Source organism: Cygnus atratus, chromosome 14 (assembly GCF_013377495.2).
Source record: "Cygnus atratus isolate AKBS03 ecotype Queensland, Australia chromosome 14, CAtr_DNAZoo_HiC_assembly, whole genome shotgun sequence".
NCBI classification, from domain to species: domain Eukaryota; kingdom Metazoa; phylum Chordata; class Aves; order Anseriformes; family Anatidae; genus Cygnus; species Cygnus atratus.
In genome coordinates this window covers 6264123-6282773 of record NC_066375.1, presented here as the reverse complement: position 1 = coordinate 6282773, position 18651 = coordinate 6264123, and the positions used below count along the sequence as shown (strand labels likewise).

Genomic DNA, 18651 nt, shown 5'->3' with positions numbered 1-18651 from the left:
CCCAAACCACCGTGCTCGCCCTTTCCTGTTGCTTTGGGCCTCACATCAGAGGACGGGGTGCTCCCACCACCCCCCCCCCACACACACACATCAAAACCAGGCGTCTCCCCATCCATCCACCCAGCTCCACTCCGTGGTGAGCAGACACACAGGTGCTTGACCCCAAGAGCTTGCTCCTCAGGCCGCGGGACTCGCCGAGGGCCGTGCAGAGCAGGCAGGGCAGGCAGGAGGCCGCGCGGAGCCGTGCCAGCAGGCAGCAGTCGGCGGCGAGGCCGAGGGGCGGCAGGGGGGGCACGCAGGGGACCTGCGGCCACCGGGCACAGCTCCGCGGGCTGGCCCCGGGCTCGCAGCCCGGCCGGGCTCCCTCTGCTCGCAGCAGGTTGCCAGCAGGCCAGGGGCAGCCCGGCCGCGGGAGCTGAGCCGAGGCTCCTGGCCGTGGAGGTGGGTGCCCACGGTGGGGGGGGGGGGGGGGGGTTGGTTGCGGGGTGCCTGTGGGGATGGTTTGGTTTTGGGTGTACCTGGGCAGGAGGTGCTGCAGGATTTGGGGGGGGGGGGGGGGCAGTAAACCCCCACAAAGCCTGCCCAAGGGTAACAGGACCTGTTGTCTCTTTTACTGAAGCGCTCTGGTTCGGGCACAGATAGGAGCCCGCTATCTGACCTGCAGGATGCGGGGGGAAGAAACCAAGCCCTCACAGTCCCCATGGAAAACCCCGTGAGCTGTCAGACGCCTCCGGCCGTGCTCTATTAAATGGGGATGCAGCAAAGCCCTGGCTGACCCGAAGCCGACACAACACAGCCCCTTCCCCACGGGGCTCGCCCCCTCTCCACCCCCGGGTCCTTCTGCCACGAAGCTCCTCGCTCACCACGAAGGACGCCCTCCTGGGGGCTCTGAGGCTGCCTCCAGACGAGCAGAGCTGCCGCCAGGACCCCGAGCAGAGGCAGCGGCAGGGCAGCGAGGCAGCCGGCCCCGCAGGCACCGCTCGCCCCGCCGAGCAGCAGGGCTGTGGGGGCACCGGGACAGCGCCTTGGGGAGCAGCTCCCCGGGGTGACAAGGGACAAAAGGATGGGAGCTGGCGGCTCACCACAGCGGGTTTGGCTTTTCATTCTAGCCAGCATGGGAAGCAGAAGGAGGGAGAGGTTTCCTCAGGCGCCAGGCATGCAGCCAGCTGCGGGGCTGTCAGGAGAGGGCAGGAGGGAGCTCGGCGTGCGCTGCTCAGCACCATGCTCCCCAGCCTGTGTCCCCATGGGAAACCCATGCTGATTCCCCACCTCTGCCACCCGGGTCCCTCTTCCTCCGCGCTCAGCACCTTGGTGAGCTGGAGATGCTGGTGCCAGGGACAACGCTGAGGCCAAGGGACCTCACCCCCAGCCAGGATTTCCTTCTTTGCAGAACATATTTTCACCCTGCAACCCCCGACACCCCCCTCTGGGTCTCCAAGCATCTCCTCTTCGAAGGAAACTCCCAGCTCCTTGGGATTCCCTGGCCCTGCTTGGCTTCCCCCACGGGTTTTACCCTCAGATGTTTTACACTTTTTACTATTTGTACACCATTTCATGCTGGGGGGATAGGGGCTCTGGGCTGTCCTGCTGAAGGGGGACATCCTCCAAGCCCTGCTCGAGGTTAGCGGCCAGCCCAGCTGCTCGCCCACCTGCGGCCCCCGCGGACACCAGCGTGGCCACCACCGGGCACTGGCGGCGGCTGACTTTGGCCAAAGGCCCGAAGCGGGGACAGCAGGGCAGAGCCCACGCTGCGTGCTTCAAGTCCCATCGTCTGCTATTTACGGGGCCAGGAACCCGGCTGGAAACCCAGCACCACCCCAGCACCTATGCAGTTCCCACCATGATGGGGATCCCCAAGGGGACAGGGACAGCTCTGCAGCAGCTCCCAGCCCCGGGGGCACTGAGGGGAGCCCCAGCCCCCAGGGACAGCAGCGGGGGCTCCAGGGGCTGGAGAGAATGCAGAACGGCTGCATGCCCCCCCTGCCCCTGCAGCACTCCCCCACTGCACACCGCAAATCCCACTGGGAACATTTTACCATGATTAAAAAAAAAATAAAAAAAAAATCAAAATCACTAAAAAAATCAGGACCTTCCTGGCAAGACATGCTACTTACCCTGGCAGTGCTTTAGGCAAACCTCTGCAGCTGCACACCGGAGAGGAAGGAGCATCAGCCCCAGCAGCCTCCCCACTTGCCCCTCATGCTTAAATCCCTTTGGGAGCCTCTTAAATCCCTCGGGGAGCCTCCCGGCCCTCCCCTGCCCCCGCCCACCACCCCTGCCCTCCGCTGACCACTGCTGCAGCAGCACAGAGGGAAATCTATGCAGAAATATGCTTCCCACAGCACCTTCCAGATCATACACAAGAGCACGCAATGCTAATAGCCCCAGGACATCATTTGAGGGGATTTAATTAATGCTTCCAGGCTGCTGGTGCAGGTAGAAATCCCTCCCTCTACCCCCCCTTCCTCTGTTACCCCACACCAGGAGCCCCCAGCCCAACCTGTGGAGCAGATTTGAGGGAAAAACAAGCAAAACGGAGCAGAAACGCAGCCAGTGTGTAGCACAGGGCAGCAAGAGTTAGCAGCTTCTTCATGGGGGCACCAGAGGTGACCCCAGCCCCACCAGGTAGGGCACAGCCCCAACAAACCCAGGGCCCAGCCTGAGGCTAGACTTAAATGGGCCCCCAGGGCTGTGTGGGTGGGGGCCTGGTGAGGCTGCTCAGGACCAGTGAGTTATATTAGTGCCCTCGGGCCCCAGCATGGCCCTCATGTAGAGGTGTCCTAGCAGGGGGAGGCTATGGGGTGGTGTGGCATGACCTGGCTGTGCCCTAGCCTCTTGGCAGAGGAGTACCAAGCCTGGGCTCGGAAGAGAGGTTAGAAGTTGATGTTTTGGGGGTGAAAAAACTAATTTAGGTTTATTTTGGGTGTTGTCTATGGTGCTGTATTCTGGGGCAAAAAATTCTCAGGTTATAGGTGGGCTGTGGAGCTGTGCAGTAAATCCTCCAACCTTCAGGTGCTGTGAAAGCTGGTAACAGGAAAAAAAAAAAAATATCAGTGCTGAGGGAATAAAGCAAGAAATGACCTTGAGCACCGAAAGCATGGGTGCATGCCCTAAGCACGAGGTTGTCCTGCTGCCAGAGGCAGCCCCACATCCCCAGCACACCCCCTGGGCACCCAGCACGCTGTGGCCAGCAGCACCAGGAGGAGAGCGGGGCCGTTGTCCTGTGCCACAGGGCAAACAAAGCCGTGCTTATCACCCACGCAGCCTCACATGAGGGAGGTCTCTGGCCACCAACGCCACCCCAGGGAGCGTTGCCCCAGGGGAACAGCAGGGCAGGAGGGAGCAGCCAGGGCTGGCTGCCCACCGAGGGCTCTGCCCTGCGGGGTGCCTCCAGCAGGGTGGGGACACAGCCCTGTGGCGTCTCACACTGTACCTGGGATCCACACCATACCTGGGGTCCCTGGAGCCCAGCACCCCCCTCCCAAGCCGGGCTGAGCAGTGCAGGCGCCCCGCAGCCCCCCGCGATGCTGCAGCCAGCAGGAACCAAAGGGGCTCGGCTGAGAGCCAGCAGCTGCTGCCCCACACATTTTGGGGGGGGGGGGGGGTCCCAGCTTTCTTCTGCTCCTGCTGGTGTCACACCGGGGACATCAGAGCCTGCAGGTGCCCTGCCAGCTCCTCCAGCCCTGCTGCAGCCTCGGTGCTGGCTGGGGAAGGTGGGAGGGAGCGGGGGCTGCCAGGAGCAGCGCGGTGCTGCTCAGCCTGCATCTGCACCCGCAGCTCTGCTGCAAGGTCTGATCTCTGCGACTGCGGCACGGGAGGGAAATTTGGGGAAATACGCACCCCCGGTGCTGGGCTGTGCTGAGCGCCGCTCCCCAGCTCCCTGCACCACCCAGCTCCTGCCCCGTGGGTGCTCCTTGCTCAGCGCCTGCCCCCTGAGAGGGTCCCGGAGGGGGGCAAAGCCTCCCTCGGCTTTTGCAGGGGGCGGCAGGGATGGATGCTCCCCCAGGGAAAGGGGGCGAGTGGTGGAGGTGGCTGGCAGCGGGACCACGTAGCAGTGTCCCCCATCCCCCGGCATTAGCCAGGAAAATGGGGGCGATGACGTTTCCGCAGCTGAAATGCAATCCCTGCTGTCACCTTGCGCCGTGCGTGTCACCGCGCTTGGCACGCAGCCCCCCGCGCGCACCGGGGGGGTCTCTTACCCCCGTCCCCCCGCACCGTGGGCACCCAAAACCACGGGGCCGGGGTTGGCGTGGCGGTCGGCTCGGCGAGGGTGGGAGCACGGCTCTGACCCCGGGGCCCACGGCAGGCGGGGACTGGAGGGCTCGTGGTGACGTTGTGCCGAGGGGAGGAAGCAGCTGCACGGCAAGGGCGAGCGCACGGCCACAGGAACACCAGGAGCGTGCAGCGGGTGGCTGGTCCCGCTGCCGTACCCCGCAGGCCTTGGAAGCACTCGTGAGTGTGCACTGGTGTGCAAGGGGCTGAGGCGTGCAAGGGGCCGAGCTGGTGGGCAAAGCGACCGCAGTGGGGGGAGAGGGGAGGAAGGAAGGAAGGAAGGCAGCCTTGGCTGAGGGTGCGCAACGCGAGCGGAGGGTCCCTCCGAGGGGCGGCTGCAGGGCAGGTGGGCACCCAGCCCCCTTTTTTAGTTTCCTTATTATTTAAAAATCATTTCTTTTTAATAAAAGCCTGGGGCCGTGCTGCAGAAAGGGGATTTTGGGAGCGCTGCCGCTGCTGCGGGTTCGGGGCCCATGGGTGTGTCCCGGCCGGCCGCCGGCCGGGGATGCGGCTTTGTCTGCTCCCGGTGCTGCAGCACCCACAGCGGTGCCCGTCACCGTGCTGGAGCCACCAGTCCCATGGGAAAAAAGCCCGATTTTGGTCACCGGTGAAGTTCTGCACGGGGAAACGCACCGTGCACCGCCACGAATGCGCTAAATGCGCAGGGGGGGTTTTGGCGCTGGGGTGGGGCAGGGGATGTCGGGGACCTCCCTTGCCTCGGGGGGAGGACGGGGGCAGCTGCTTTTAGCCCTGCAGAGCTCCGTTTCTGCCCCACGGGCCAGCCGAGCGGGGTGCTGGGCGTGCCGCGGCCTCCATTGCGCTAGCGGCGCGGCGGTGGCCGTGCCAAATTGGTACCGGGCTCCTGGGATGGGGGCCCCTGGCCCAAAGCCCCTGTGAGGCCACCAGGGTGAGGGGTATGGCAGGACCCAGCCAGCTGCAGCGGGGTGCAAGCTTTTTTGGGGGAAAAAAGAGGGTTTTGGGGAAAAACAAAGAGGGTTTGGGGGGAAAGGCTGCTCGCTCTGCAAAGGGCTGAGAGCGGCTGGGAAGCGGGGAGTGCCACGGGTGGGGTGTGCATCCTTCGGGGCTTTTTGTCCAGGGGCACCCAGACCCAGCCAGGGCCATTCCCTGGGTCCCTGTAGGTGCCAGCCTCACGGGGAGCCCCCGCAGCAGTGTCACGAGCAGGGGACAGGGGCGCTGCAGGGGCTGGGTGTGGCAGGGGATCCTCCGCCGCTGCTGAGATGAGCCGGGAGGGCTCAGCCCCGCTGCTGCATGCAGCATGAAGGGGAAAAAGGCAGGGGGGCTGCGCTGCAGGGCTTTCTCTCATGAGAATCTGCATCATTCGCAGGTTAGAATCTACGGTTCTCATGTCTGCAGCAGCACGGGGGCACGAAAGGGTGCACGGGCCTGGGGCTGGGCTTCCTGGCACCCACCCAGCCGCCCGGCGCACTGCAGCCCTGCTGGGCGTGCGGGGGGCTCCCCGAGCCCCAGCCACCACGGAAGGACAGCCGAGGTGCGCGGCTTCCCCAGCTGAAAAGGGAAGGGCAGCGGGGAGGTGGAGGCAGCTCTGGTCTTCTGCAAAACTTCCTGCGCTCAGCCAGATGCCTGCAGAAATGTGCGGGGCAGGAGGTGCCCTGCGGCACCAGCTCGCCCGCCTCGGGTGCTCCCGGTCCCGGCTCTCACATGGGGTGAAGCTGGGGAAGTTCTGGTGCTTTCCCCTGGTTGCTCCCCAGCAGAAAATCCAGAAATCCTCCCGGAGAGGCCCCGCTGCGCCTTGTGCTTCCTTGCAACGTGTCGAGGGGGGAGGCCGGGCGCTGGCTGGAGCTGGAAGGGGGACGGCGCTCGGGGCCGGAGGCGCTGAGCGGCTCGGATGACGTTCGGGGACTCATTCACAGCCACCCTCCATTTTCCAGCTGCTTCTCTCCTTCCGCCAGCTTTCTCGGAGCAAACCCTGCTGCCTGGGGACTTTCTCCCCGGGGGTGGGGACGCACGGAGGTGGCCGGCAGCTATAAATGGCACCGCTTGTAGAAAACAAGCCGCCGGTTACCCTAGAAACTGAGCCGCATTTCCTGGGCTCTGCTCTGCACGTCGGGCCGATGGCAGCCTTGATTCAGTGCATGGAAACCCAGACAAAGCCAGCGGGTGCTACCTGGCCCCGGAGGGGTCTCCCCAGCGGTATCCGGAGCCAGGATGGCCCCAGGATTTGGGGGGCTGCAGGGTGGGACCCCAGGAGCCAGGGAGCACGGTGGTGTGCAGCGAGGTCAGCGCTGCAGCACGGACCCTGCAGAGGATGCTCGGCCCATTTCCACTTATTCAGCGCTTTCTTCCCCTCCCGGTTTGTCTCTGAGCTGGCAGGAAGCTGTGCGGGGGCACGTCTCTGCTGTCCCCAGCCCGTGGGGTCCCTGACTCGCTGCCAGGTGCAGAAGGAGCTCGGTTCTGCTCATTGCAGGTCACATCTGGGGAGCCCCGTCCCTGTCCCAGGGGATGGGGACGCCCAGCTCTTGGTGCCCAGGATGGGAGCTGCCCCCAGCCTGGCCCCGCAGCAGGGTGTGAGGGGATGCTTTGGCTCACATCTGCTTTTCTCCTCCCTCCTGCAGCTCCTCCGTGCCCTCGGTCCTGTGATCCCCAGCCCGGCGAGCCATGGCACCCAAAGGAAAGGTACGGATGGGGGAGGCTGGTGGGGGGCAGCCAGGAGCAAAAAAAATCCCTTTGGGGCCACAGTGGGATGGGAGAGAGAAACGGGGCTGTGGGACGGGGAGGGGAACAGGCATCGCGCTGGGATTTGGGCTTCAGCCGGGGAGAAATCCCGTTCGTGTCCCAGCCTGCTGCAAACCCTTCAGCCCGGGGGGGTTTCGCCCCCCTCCAGGCGTGGGGCTGAGCGAGGCAGCAGCTGCCCAGGCAGGTGCCCCCAGCAGCCAGGAAGCATCCCGGCGTGGGAGGGAAGTCCCAGCTGGGCAGCTGTGACCAGCTCCCGGTTCCCTTGAGAAAACACACGGTTATTGCCCCCAGTGCAATTGCCACAGCTTCCCCCCCGGCTGATGAGGGGATGGAGGCGGGGAAACCGAGGCACGGTGCGGGTGAGCATCGCCCCCGCGGTGGTCCAGAGCCCGCGGAGCCGTGCTGCGGGGTGGGAGCGAAGCCACGCGGGGAATTTTGCCTGCGCCTGCTCGGCCCCAGCCTGGATTATTTTTAGCTCCGAGGTCCCGGGCAGGCTGGAGGCAGGCTGGGATGAGTCAGAAGCTGGAGGAGGGGACGTGGGGGGCCCCGAGCCGCTGAAGCAGGGGGATGGAAGGGATGGAGGCGTGAGGAGGGCGCACCGTCAGGGTGCTGCTTCCCTGCTGAGTAATGCTTCTGCACCTCCCGGGGCCCGTTCCCACGAGCGTGCAGGGGGTGATGCCCAGCGCTCGGCTCCTGCCTCAGTTTCCCTCGCCCCAGCTCACGCTCCGGTTGCTCACCAGGCAGGGCTGCAGCCCTGCTCCTCCCCTCCACCCAACCACAGCCAAAACCTGCCCGCCAGCTCTCCATCACCCCCCCCCCCCCCACCCCCGTGAGACCCCAGCACCCTCTGGCCACCCTTGTCCCCTCCTTATTGCCTCCAGGCGCCTCCTTTGCCTTGCAAATCCTTATCAACTGCCTTGCAAATCCTTATCAACGCCCCGTCTGTGGGCAGCGGCTCACGCTGAGCCGGGAAGGTCTGGGAGCTGACGGGAAGGTCTGGGAGCTGACGGGAAGCGGGGCTAAATGCAGCCCTCCAGTAAATCTCCTGCAACACAATCCGTCCCCATGCCTGCACGCCTCCCCCAAGGACAGCTGGCCTGCTCCCTGCCACACGGGACACCAGCGCTGGCAGCACCTCCCGGGAGGGTGACGAGCCCGGAAAATAGTGCCAGGAAAACAGAGGCAGGCTGCTTCCTCCAGGTCCTGCCTGCGATGCGCGGCAGGGCTGCAGCGCTGGGGCTGCCCCGTGCCCACCCCTCGGGTTCATTCCCGGAGGCACCCCCTGGGTCAGGGACACCGGCCCCCCTCCTGCCCCCCTGCAGGGATTCCCACCAGGGGATTTCTGCTCGGCTCTCCCCGCCGCCGGTGTCCAGCAGGGACGTGTCTGGTTCCCTCTGCTGAGCCACGACGCGGGGCTGGGCTGGTTTCACGTCTGCTTCCACCAGACTCTGATCTCGTGCAGGGCCTGGTGCCGTGATCTGCCAGGGTGAATGAATTCCCCAGGACAAAGCTGAGCTGGGGAGGGAAAACCTGGTCCCCGCTCTTCCGCGAGGTCTCTGGTTGGTTGGGTCTCAATCCCGTTGTGCAGAAGGGCTCGGTGCCTGGAGGAGCAGCCAGGCAGAACCAGGTCGTGGCAGCCCAGAGGATCTCTGAGGCTCCAGGGAAAGTTTCTCCCCATGTCCCAGCCCCTTGGACGGGCCCGGACCCCGTGGGAGCGTGCCCTCAGACGGGCTGTTTGTAGCTCTGCTGCTTCTCGGGGCTTTCTGTTTAGCAGCTTGTGAGGATTTTGTGCCTGTAAATCTGTCTCATCGCCCAGACCCCATGCGGAGCCTGGGCATCCTCATCGTCCTGAGGGTTTCCTTGCTCACAACGGGTGGTGGAGGAATGACTTCCTCCCGTTTGCTTTGAGTCTGCCACCACTAATTCCTCGTGGCTGCATTGCAGGGGGCTGGCCCCGGTCCCTGCATTCAGGGCATCTCCCAGGGGTCCCCCCTCTGTTCCACCAACCCCCGAGCTGACCCCAGAGAGCTGGGAGCCCGGGGAGCTGGAGGAGGCTGCTCTCAAAGCGCCCGGCCCCGTTATTGTGGCCAGGGAGGGTGTGTTTGGCTTCAACGTGAGCACAAAGGGCAAACGGAGCCGTGCCAGCGAGATAGGAGCGGGGAGGTCACGCTCTGCAGGCCTGGGACGCAGCTCAGGCGGCGCAGATAGCGAGCAGGGAGCAGCCGAAAAGAATAACGAGTGTTTGTGTCCGAGGCTGAGCTCTGCCTCCTCATACCCCAAACGGGAGCTGATCTCACCCCGCTGCCGCCCACGGCTCTGTCCTGCACTCACCCTTCCCCTCCCACGGGACGGGCACGGGGCCGCGGCGTGCTCCTTCCCCCTGCATCTGCTCGCCTCCTCTCTCCAGGTCTACAGGGGCTCGGTGAAGGAGTTCCCAGGTTTCGATGCCAGCCAGGACGCAGAGGCCCTGTACAATGCCATGAAGGGATTTGGTATGGATGCTCCTCAAGCCTGTCACCCCGGGGCCACCCCGATGTCCCCCGTTCCCCATTGACCCTTGCACGGCTGGGCGTCCTGCCGCGCATCCCCTGCCAGCTGCCTGTTATAGCAGCGTGCCAGGACCCCCGGCTCCCCCTCCTCTTCCTCCTGGTGCTGCCCCTTGGCTCTGCTTCTCCTCCTGCCCCAGCCAGGAGCAGGTTTGGGCACGGCAGGACCGTGATGTTGAGCCCAGAGGGGGTGAGAGCCAGCCGTGGGGCCGAAGGCAACCAACCAGCCTTCTGTCCCCCGCAGGCAGTGACAAGGAGGCCATCCTCGACCTCATCACATCCCGGAGCAACAAGCAGCGCGTGGAGATCTGCCAGGCCTACAAGTCCCTCTACGGGAAGGTAACGGCAGGAACCATCCCAAATCCATGCCCCAGAGGCGGGCTGCAGGGGCTGGCACCAATGAGCCATGGCCCCGCTGGGAGATGCTCCTCTGCTGCAGAGCAAAAGGGGTCCCAGCCCCTTCCTCCTCATCATCCTCATCCTCATCCTCCTCCAGGACCTCATCGCAGACCTCAAGTACGAGCTGACGGGCAAGTTTGAGCGGCTGATCGTGAGCCTGATGCGGCCCCCAGCCTACAGTGATGCCAAGGAGATTAAAGATGCCATCGGGGTAAGGGGAGGGCAGCCCCCCGGGACCCCCTCTGAGGATCCCCGGCTCGTCCTGCAGCTCACAGGGCTGCGTCTCTGCCCGCAGGGCCTCGGCACGGACGAGAAGTGCCTGATCGAGATCCTCGCCTCCCGCACCAACCAGGAGATCCACGACCTGGTGGCCGCCTACAAGGACGGTGAGGGCTGGGGAAGGGCAGGGGCTGCCTCGTGTCCCCTGGGGGCAGAGTTAAGGGGATCCGGCTCCCCGAGCCCTGACCTCTCCCTCTTCCACCAGCCTACGAGAGAGACCTGGAGGCCGACATCGTCGGAGACACGTCGGGACACTTCAAGAAGATGCTCGTGGTTCTGCTCCAGGTATGTCCGTCTGTCCGGTCCCTGCCGACAGCCGGGGCCCAAGCCCGGCAGGGCTGAGCCCGTGGCTGTCCCGCAGGGCACCAGGGAGGAGGACGACGTGGTGAGCGAGGACCTGGTGGAGCAGGATGCCAAGGTGAGGCTTCGCGGGTGCCATCTGGGCAGGGATGGGGCTGGTGGCACTGCACGACCCAGAGCTTGGGCTGCAAAGGGCGGTGGGCAGCAGGGGCAGAGCCCTGTGCGAGCAGCGCCCTGACTCAGGTCCTCTCCATCCCCTCTCCATCCCTCTCCATCCCTCTCTGCCCCCTTCCCCATGCCACAAGGACCTGCTGGAAGCCGGCGAGCTGAAATGGGGCACGGACGAGGCGCAGTTCATCTACATCCTGGGCCGGCGGAGCAAGCAGCACCTCCGCATGGGTGAGCACCTCCTCCTGCAGGGCCTGGGCTCCTTCCCCTGCCAAGGCCACCCGCCTGGTCCCCTGGGCTCTGTCATCTGCTGGGGTGTCCTGCGTGCCCCACAAGGGCTCGTGGAGCTGGGCTGAGAGGGGGGGACACCCAAGCCACCGGGACACCCTGCCCGTGTGCCCCAAGGGGATGCTGGCCCCGCTGCTGGCAGTCCCCAAAGGGCTCAGCTGCAGGCTTTGTCTGCTCTCGTCCCGCAGTCTTTAACGAGTACCTGAAGATTTCGGGGAAGCCAATCGAGAGGAGCATCAAGGGAGAGCTCTCCGGAGACTTCGAAAAGCTGATGCTGGCAGTGGGTACGTCGGTGCGGGGGTGCTGGCCGGGGGCAGATGTACTGTCGTTGGACTATGCTGGACAGTGGGCAGGGGTGCTGGCAAAGCCAGGGGCCGGGGCAGGGCAGGCTGCTGGTGTGCCTCCCCTCACTTTGCCCGTTTCCCCTGCAGTGAAGTGCATCAGGAGCACAGCGGAGTACTTTGCTGAGAGGCTCTACAAGGCCATGAAGGTGGGTGCCTCGTCCCAGCCCCAGAGGGAAAGCTCCCCTCGCCATGCTGCACACAGGACCTGTGTGTCCTGGGGTCTCTGCTCTTCCCTCTAAAGGACTCATACGTTCAAACCTTGGGCTGAGGGCAAATCCGATAGCGCCCCAAATCCGAGCATCCTCCCCAAGCCCCCTTCCTGGCAGGACCGAGCAGGTTTGCTGTTCTGGGGCTTGACGCTGGGGATCCTCCCTTGCAGGGGCTGGGCACGAGGGACAACACGCTGATCCGCATCATGGTGTCCCGCAGCGAGATCGACATGCTGGACATCCGGGAGGTGTTCAGGACCAAGTACGAGAAGTCTCTCTACAACATGATAAAGGTGAGGCTCGGGGCTTCCCGGCCTCCCTCCGAGAGGCTGCTGGCGCCGCCTCCCTCCCCACACTGAGCATGGGGACGGGCTGAGCCCCCTCCCCAGCCCCGGTGCTGGAGCTCCAGCTGGGAGGAGGCAGCTGGGGGAGCCCCTTTCTCCCTTTCTCCCCGTGTCCTTCCCATGGCACCATCCCGTGCCCACGGCACCATCCCATGCCCACGGCGCGTCCCTGCCACGCACCCTTCTCCACCTCTGCCCCTTTCCAGGAGGACACCTCCGGGGAGTACAAGAAGGCGCTGCTGAAGCTGTGCGGAGGGGACGATGAGTAAGACCTCCCGTCACCCCTTGCCCACCCCTCCTTGTCCCCACGGGACAAACCTCCGGGCCGGACCCTGGCAGAGCACGTGCCGGCACGGCTGGGTCATGGCTGGGCGCACGATGCCAGCCACGGTGCCGTGGTCGGTCCCCCCCGTGCCCAGCACCCGGCGGGTGCAAAACCCTCCTCGGTCAGGGCTGCTGGGGATGGGGCGGCCGCTCGGCGGGGCGCAGCTCACTGCCCATCCGTCCTTGCCCTCCCCTTGCAGTGCCGCGGGTGAGTTCTTCCCCGAGGCGGCGCAGGTGGCCTACCAGATGTGGGAGCACAGCGCGTTGGCCAAAGTCAAGGTCAGCACCCCCAGACACCCCCTGCGCCCCCTCCGCTCGCCGCCAGCTTGGGACCCGGCCGCTCCTCTGCGCCGCGGGGCACGGCCACCCCGCTCCCTGCCTCTCGCTCCGCGCCTTCTCTCAACACTGCTGGCTCTTCGGTTTCGGGGCATGAGGTCGGCGTGGTGTAAGCCTTGGAGGCTGGCCGGCCTCTGCACCGCTGCGGGCTCCACTAACTCCTCTTTCTGAAGCCTCTCTTGCCGGGGCGGCGGGTCCCGCATGTCTGCGTGATGCACCCCGGGCACCCACCCCACGGCAGGGTAGCTGGGACGCAGGAGGGCGCAGCCACAAGGCACGAGCTGGAACCCTTCCCGCGCCCTCTCCTGGCTCTCAGCTGACGCACCCAGCTCCCACCGAGCTGCCTCAGCACTAGGGGAGGCGGGCACGGCACCGAGCAGCACTGCGGGACTCCGGGGACTGCCCGCAGCCTCCTCCCCACCCTCTGCTGGCCTGGCTGTGGCGTGCCCTTCGATGGAAGGGGTGCCCGGGTGGCGGGGACGTCCTCACCCAGCCCCAGGTGCTTGCACTAACCCACCACCTGCTTGCGCATCGCCTTGCCGGGCGGCACCGTCCCTCTGTCTGTCCCTCCCTGCCACCACCCCGCTGGCTCGGGGCAGCCCCCGACCCCTCTGTGCCCCTGCAGCTCCAAGGCACCGTGCAGCCCGCGGCGGGCTTCAACGACGACGGCGACGCGCAGGTGCTGCGGAAGGCGATGAAGGGGCTGGGTAAGCGGGGGCCGTGCACCAGCCCTTCTGCTGGCACCACGGGGAGACGCTCCCCGACAGATCGGGGTGGGGGAGAAAACCCACGTAGGGCTGCAGAAAAGCCCTGGGGGGATAAGGAGCTGCAGGAGCTGCCCTTTCCCCATGCCCCTGTTTGCAGAGGGGGTGGCGGTGTGCCCGGTTCTTGCCTCGGGGCTGCAGCTCTGGCTGCTGTCCTTGCAGGCACCGATGAAGGGGCCATCATCGACGTGGTCACGAAAAGGAGCAACGCCCAGAGGCAGCAGATCATTAAGGCTTACAAGGCTCACTACGGCAGGGTACTGCTGGCCCCTCTCCCACCCCACTGCCCGCGTCCTTCCCTCTCCGACGTCTTTCCCTCGCTGAAAGAAATCCCGCTGGAGACATGGTGGGCAGCGCTGCTGTGCCCCGCAATGACTCCCCCGTGGCAGAATGAGGTTTTCAGAGCAGCCTCCCGCTTTGGGTGCACCAGCAGCCCAAGGGAACATCCCTTCCCACTTTATTTCCCCATACTGGAGGCCTCCAGATCCTGGATGTCCCCAGAACCCCCCCCCCCCGAATGTGACCTTAAACAGCCCCAAGGTCTTCCCAGAAGCCTCCCACCTCCCTGCTTCTCTCCCCGCTGTTCTCCCTGCTGTCGCCTCGGTCTGTCCCTGCAGAAGGAGCGGGGCTGTGAAACACCCAAATGCCTTTGCAGGACCTGATGGCGGACCTGAAATCGGAGCTGTCGGGCAGCTTGGCCAAGCTGATCCTGGGGCTCATGCTGACGCCGGCGCAGTACGACGCCAAGCAGCTGAGGAAGGCTGTGGAGGTAACTGTCGGACCGAGGCGAGCGGCTTCAGCGTGCCCAGATAGAGCAGCTTTTGCTGCACGGCCAGGATAATAAAGCCGCTGGGAGCCCAGCGGGGCTGCTTTGCAGTCCCTTGTACAACAGCCCATACAGCAGGAAGTGCCACGCTGCTTTGCAGAGCATCCCCATGGCTAAGCCAGGGTAGGGGCAATGGGGCCATTGGATGTGGACTTTCAGCACGCTGTGGCACTGGGGTTGGAGCAGCTCATCCTTGTGGGGCACCATCGGGGCGATGCCGCGGTGTCCCCACGCAGCCCTGGCACCCCGCAGCACCCCTCCATCCCCCCCCTCCATCCCACCCCACCGCTCTCTTCCAGGGGGCCGGCACAGACGAGAGCGTCCTCATCGAGATCATGGCCACGCGGAACAACCAGGAGATCAGGGCTATCAACGAGGCGTACCAGCAGGGTACGGCGCGGGAGGGAGCGCGGGGAGCACCGAGGGGCACGGACTGCGTGGAGCCCTCAAACCCGTCCTGTGATTTGGTGGGCGGTGGATCCGCAGCCGGGGTGCAGGGCTCAGCTGTCCCCCCTGTCCGCAGCCTACCACAAGCGCCTGGAGGACGACCTGAGCTCCGACACGTCGGGACATTTCAAGAGGATTCTCGTCTCCCTGGCTCTGGTACGGGGGGGGTCTCCCGCTGGGGGTGGTCCCCTCCGTGCTGCGGGGTGGGTTTGGGGGACGTGGTTTGGAGAAGACAGAGCATGGGAGCGCTGCGCTGCCGTGGTCTCGGGCACTTCCCAGATGTCCTCTCCATGATATCTGTATCCAACCACAGGGCAACCGCGATGATGGGCCGGAGAACCTCACCCAGGCACACGAAGATGCCAAGGTAAGGAGCTTCCAGGCTGCGCCCCAAACCCCGAGCATATTGCATCCCCAGGGCAGCACACACGGTGCTGGGGGGTAGGGGCTCTGCGAGCTGCGGGGAGAAATGCCAGGAGAAGGGACACCCCGGCAGGGAAAGCTCTCAGGATTCATTCCTGCTGCCCCCTGCACGTGTGGAGCCTGCAAAGCAGCCCCAGGGGGATCAAAACCGGGGGCTGCACCGCTTCGTGTGCTGGGTCAGCTGCTTTTGGGGCTGGCAGCACCCAGCAGTGCTAAAATCTGGGACTTCAGCTTCAGAGGCAGCCTTGGGCTGGCCTGCAGGAGGCACCCAGGTCTGTGCTGTGCGTGGGGCACCCTCGCAGCTCAAGCTGCTTTTCACTTCAACCCGCAAACCGTCACGTCCTGGGCTGAGTGCGCCAGGACTGGAGAGGACTGAGGCACCAGAAGTGGGGTGCTGGCCCCGTTGCCTGGCTCAGCTCCCGGTCCCAGGAGAGCCCTGACCGCATCCTGCTCCCTGGGGCTGCCTCCCGGCTCCACGGCAGGATGGGGGCCGGGTGCTTCCCCTGCTTTGCTCTGCTTTGGTTTCCTTTGGCATGCGACGAAGGACGGGGAGGGGACCAAGGGGGCCCCTTTCTGGGGCGAGCATGGCTCCTCCGTGCCTCAGAGCGGGGGCCAGCCCCGGGGCCACCCTCCCACCACCCTGCCACCACCCCGGGCACCTTTCCCCGACCCCTCAGCCCTCACCATCCCGTCCTGCCCCGTGCACCCCGCAGCATGGTGCTGAGCGGGGCCGCTGCCGGCAGAGGGAGCGGTGCTTTGCTGGCTGCATGCGCTGCATGCGCTGCATGCGCTGCAGAGGAAGAGAGAGCCAGGAACGACACGCACAGGGAGAAGTCAGCCGGGCAGCAGCTGTCCCAGCCCCAACTGGTATTTTCCTGGCAAAGCCACCCCGGGCAGGCTGGTGGGAACCAGGTCGTGGTTGTTTTCAGCCAGCCCTGTCCCAGGCAGTGTTCCCATAGGGCCCCGTTGGCCGCAGCACTGGGGCCACACAAGGATGCTCCCCAAGGAGCATCGGGCCGGTACCCGAGCCCCAGGGGTGGGGGGCTCACCCTGCACGGCCAAACCCCCCCTCCTGACAGCCAGCGGTGCTGGCACTGACCCAGAGGAGGACACGGGTGGCTCCTAAGATCAGGCTGACCCCTGGGGAAGCAGGGGAGCCGTGGAGAGGTCATTTTAGGGGCTTTTGCTAGAATTCCCCCGCTGTCAGGGGAGGTTAAAGGTTGTGCAGCACCTTCTGACCCTGTTGTCTTCCTGTCTCTCTCTCTCTCTCCACCAGGTTGTTGCTGAGACCCTGGTGAGTGCCTGCCCTTTGCCTTGCGCATGTCTGGGGGGATGCCACGGTCCCTGGGTGCGGGGCTGGGGGAGCAGCACGCTGGCAGCACAGGGCTGGTGCCCCTGCAGCTCTGAATTCCCTGCGCAGCACTGGGCACCCCAAACGTCCTCCTCGACAGATGAAAGAATGCCCTAAGTGTGGGCATTCCATATCTTTTTCATAAAACCCGGAGAACACCGTCTTTTCTCCGAGATAGTCTGGTTGTGCAGCTTCACACCTTCACGTCCATGCACAGAAAATGCCATTTAGGTCCCCAGAAAAGCAGTTTCCCAGCCCGTAAGAGGCCACCCACCCCACTCAGGACTGGCTGTCCCGGGAGGAGCTGCCTGACGTCCCTTCCCCTGTCCCTTACACCCATCCCCTTGTCCCTCCGCCTCACCATTGATTCCTCTCCCAGAAACTTGCCGACGTCTCCAGCAACGACTCCAGCGACTCCCTGGAGACCCGCTTCCTCAGCATCCTCTGCACCCGCAGCTACCCCCACCTGCGCAGAGGTAGGGCCGCCGCGCTCAGCACCGCCGGACCCTGGGTGCTGGGCTGGATGTCCCCGTGTCCCCATGGATGATGGGGGCAAGGCGGTGGGAGGACAAGGCACAACCTCACGTTTGGGGTGGCTGGTTGAGGTCACCCAAACCCGCGTGGTCCAAAAACCTCCGCGTTTGGGGCTCGGGTCCCCCGGGAGCGCTGGGGCTGGGACGAGCGGCTCGGCGGTGACCCCCCTCTTTTCCCCCCTGTAGTGTTTCAGGAGTTCATCAAAATGACCAACCACGACGTGGAGCACGCCATCAAGAAGCGGATGTCGGGGGACGTGAGGGACGCCTTCGTGGCCATCGGTCAGTGACGGGCACGGGGCAGCAGCCCCCTGGCCTGCCCCTGCCAAGCCAACGAAGCGGCACGTCCCTGCTGCTCCCTTGGGACCACAGAGGCTCCCGGCACGGCATGGGGTCGGGGCGTTTATCGGGCATCTTACGGGGCCGTGCCCGTGCCCCCGTACCGAGGAGGGGCGCAGCTCCCGGCTGGGACGTGTCCCCGGGGTGCCCCGAGCCCACCCGGTCCCCGCTCTGTGTTGCAGTGCGCAGCGTGAAGAACAAGCCGGCCTTCTTCGCCGACAAGCTCTACAAGTCCATGAAGGTGCGTGCGGGCTCTCACACAGAGGGAGGGGGCTATAGGGCCTTTGGGGCTCTGAGTTAACCCCCCAGCAGCAATGGGGCTTGGCCTCCAGCTGTCCCCGGGGAGCAGGGCTGAGCTCAAACCGATTCTGCGTCATTTTTCTGGATAAATGGGGGACAGGGCAGCTCGTGCCGTGCCAGCAGCACATCTCCAAGGGGACAGCCCCAACTCGGGCTGTGCTGGAGGTGCCGCGAGGGTCCCGGACGGTGGGTTTTGGGGTTATCTGTTTGAGCTCCTCTCCGCAGGGTGCCGGCACTGACGAGAGGACCCTGACCCGGATCATGATCTCCAGAAGCGAGATCGACCTGCTCAACATCCGGGGCGAGTTCGTGGACCTGTTCGACAAATCGCTGCACCATATGATCGAGGTGAGGGGACAGGGAATTCCCTCTCCGGCTCAGCACCTTGTCCGGCCTGGCCCCCGAGCCCTGATCCGAGGCTCCAGGACCAGAGGTCGTGGTGCTGAGCCGGCTCTGCCTCCCGCAGAAGGACACCTCCGGCGACTACCGCATGGCTCTGCTGGCCCTGTGCGGCGGGGAGGACTAGGCGGCCGCGCCAGCCCCGACTTTGTCTGAGCCAGCAGCACGCACACAGCCACCGCCTGGGCCTCACTGCAGCTTCGGGGGCTTCGGGGGCCGCTGGGGACCCCTCGGAGCACCCCTCACCTCGAGCGGCACCGCATCGCAAGCAGGGGGGCGGCGGGGAGGGGAGCCTCGGGGGGGGGGGGGGGGGGGGGTCACCGTCTGTCTCGGTGCAGAATGATTCGTACCCAAACGTGCCACTTAACCCAGGAATATTTACCCGCGGGGGCAAGACGGTTTTCGGTCTCGTGAATAAAACCTTACTGTTGCTGAGCGGGGGGTGAGAGCAGCCCCTCTGTTGGGGCAGGTTTGGGTGGGACGGGGCCCGTGCGGGGTCCCGGCAGCTCCGCGCTCCCGCAGGCAGAGCTGGGGAGGGGGGACCAGGGTCCCTGAAACCCCCTGAGCAGCACCAGGCCAGGCACAGGGGCTGGAAACGTGCCTGGGGCTGCCAGCAGGGCTGTCCCCAAGAGCTCCAGGCCGTGCCTCTGAAAGCCCCTGGCAGGTTTCGTGCCGCTCCCCTCCAGGCTGCGGTCAGAGGCTGGCTCTCGTGCGGATGAGGCTTTTATAAACCAGAGATAGAAAT

At 65.3% G+C, this 18651-nt stretch overlaps 1 protein-coding gene across 4 annotated transcripts; it reads left to right on the top strand.

The window, feature by feature from the left end:
- Positions 1–4205: 4205 nt before the first annotated feature.
- ANXA6 (annexin A6) lies at positions 4206–18338 on the top strand. 4 transcript variants are annotated; one of them, XM_035559712.1, is made up of 26 exons: positions 4206–4452; positions 6867–6927; positions 9395–9479; positions 9778–9872; positions 10030–10143; positions 10228–10318; positions 10417–10496; positions 10573–10629; positions 10817–10910; positions 11156–11251; positions 11399–11457; positions 11691–11813; positions 12071–12129; positions 12389–12467; positions 13150–13231; positions 13451–13545; positions 13944–14057; positions 14414–14504; positions 14638–14717; positions 14875–14928; positions 16261–16278; positions 16715–16811; positions 17055–17150; positions 17390–17448; positions 17733–17855; positions 17974–18338. In XM_035559712.1, exons 2-26 carry the CDS (start codon positions 6910–6912, stop codon positions 18031–18033), a joined length of 2019 nt encoding a protein of 672 aa, XP_035415605.1. In that variant the 5' UTR covers positions 4206–4452; positions 6867–6909; the 3' UTR covers positions 18034–18338. The 4 variants fall into 4 exon arrangements, with proteins under 4 accessions (XP_035415605.1, XP_035415607.1, XP_050569660.1 ...); XM_050713703.1 differs by lacking the exon at positions 4206–4452 and adding an exon at positions 5047–5179; XM_035559714.2 differs by lacking the exon at positions 16261–16278 and having other exon boundaries at positions 4317–4452.
- The last annotated feature ends 313 nt before the right edge of the window (positions 18339–18651 follow it).

Bases quoted from the DNA above. Each gene is read 5' to 3' on its own strand.
- ANXA6 (XM_035559712.1), top strand. The intron at 12,468-13,149 runs GTCAGCACCCCC...GTGCCCCTGCAG, and splicing joins GCGCGTTGGCCAAAGTCAAG to CTCCAAGGCACCGTGCAGCC. The intron at 17,856-17,973 runs GTGAGGGGACAG...TGCCTCCCGCAG, and splicing joins CGCTGCACCATATGATCGAG to AAGGACACCTCCGGCGACTA.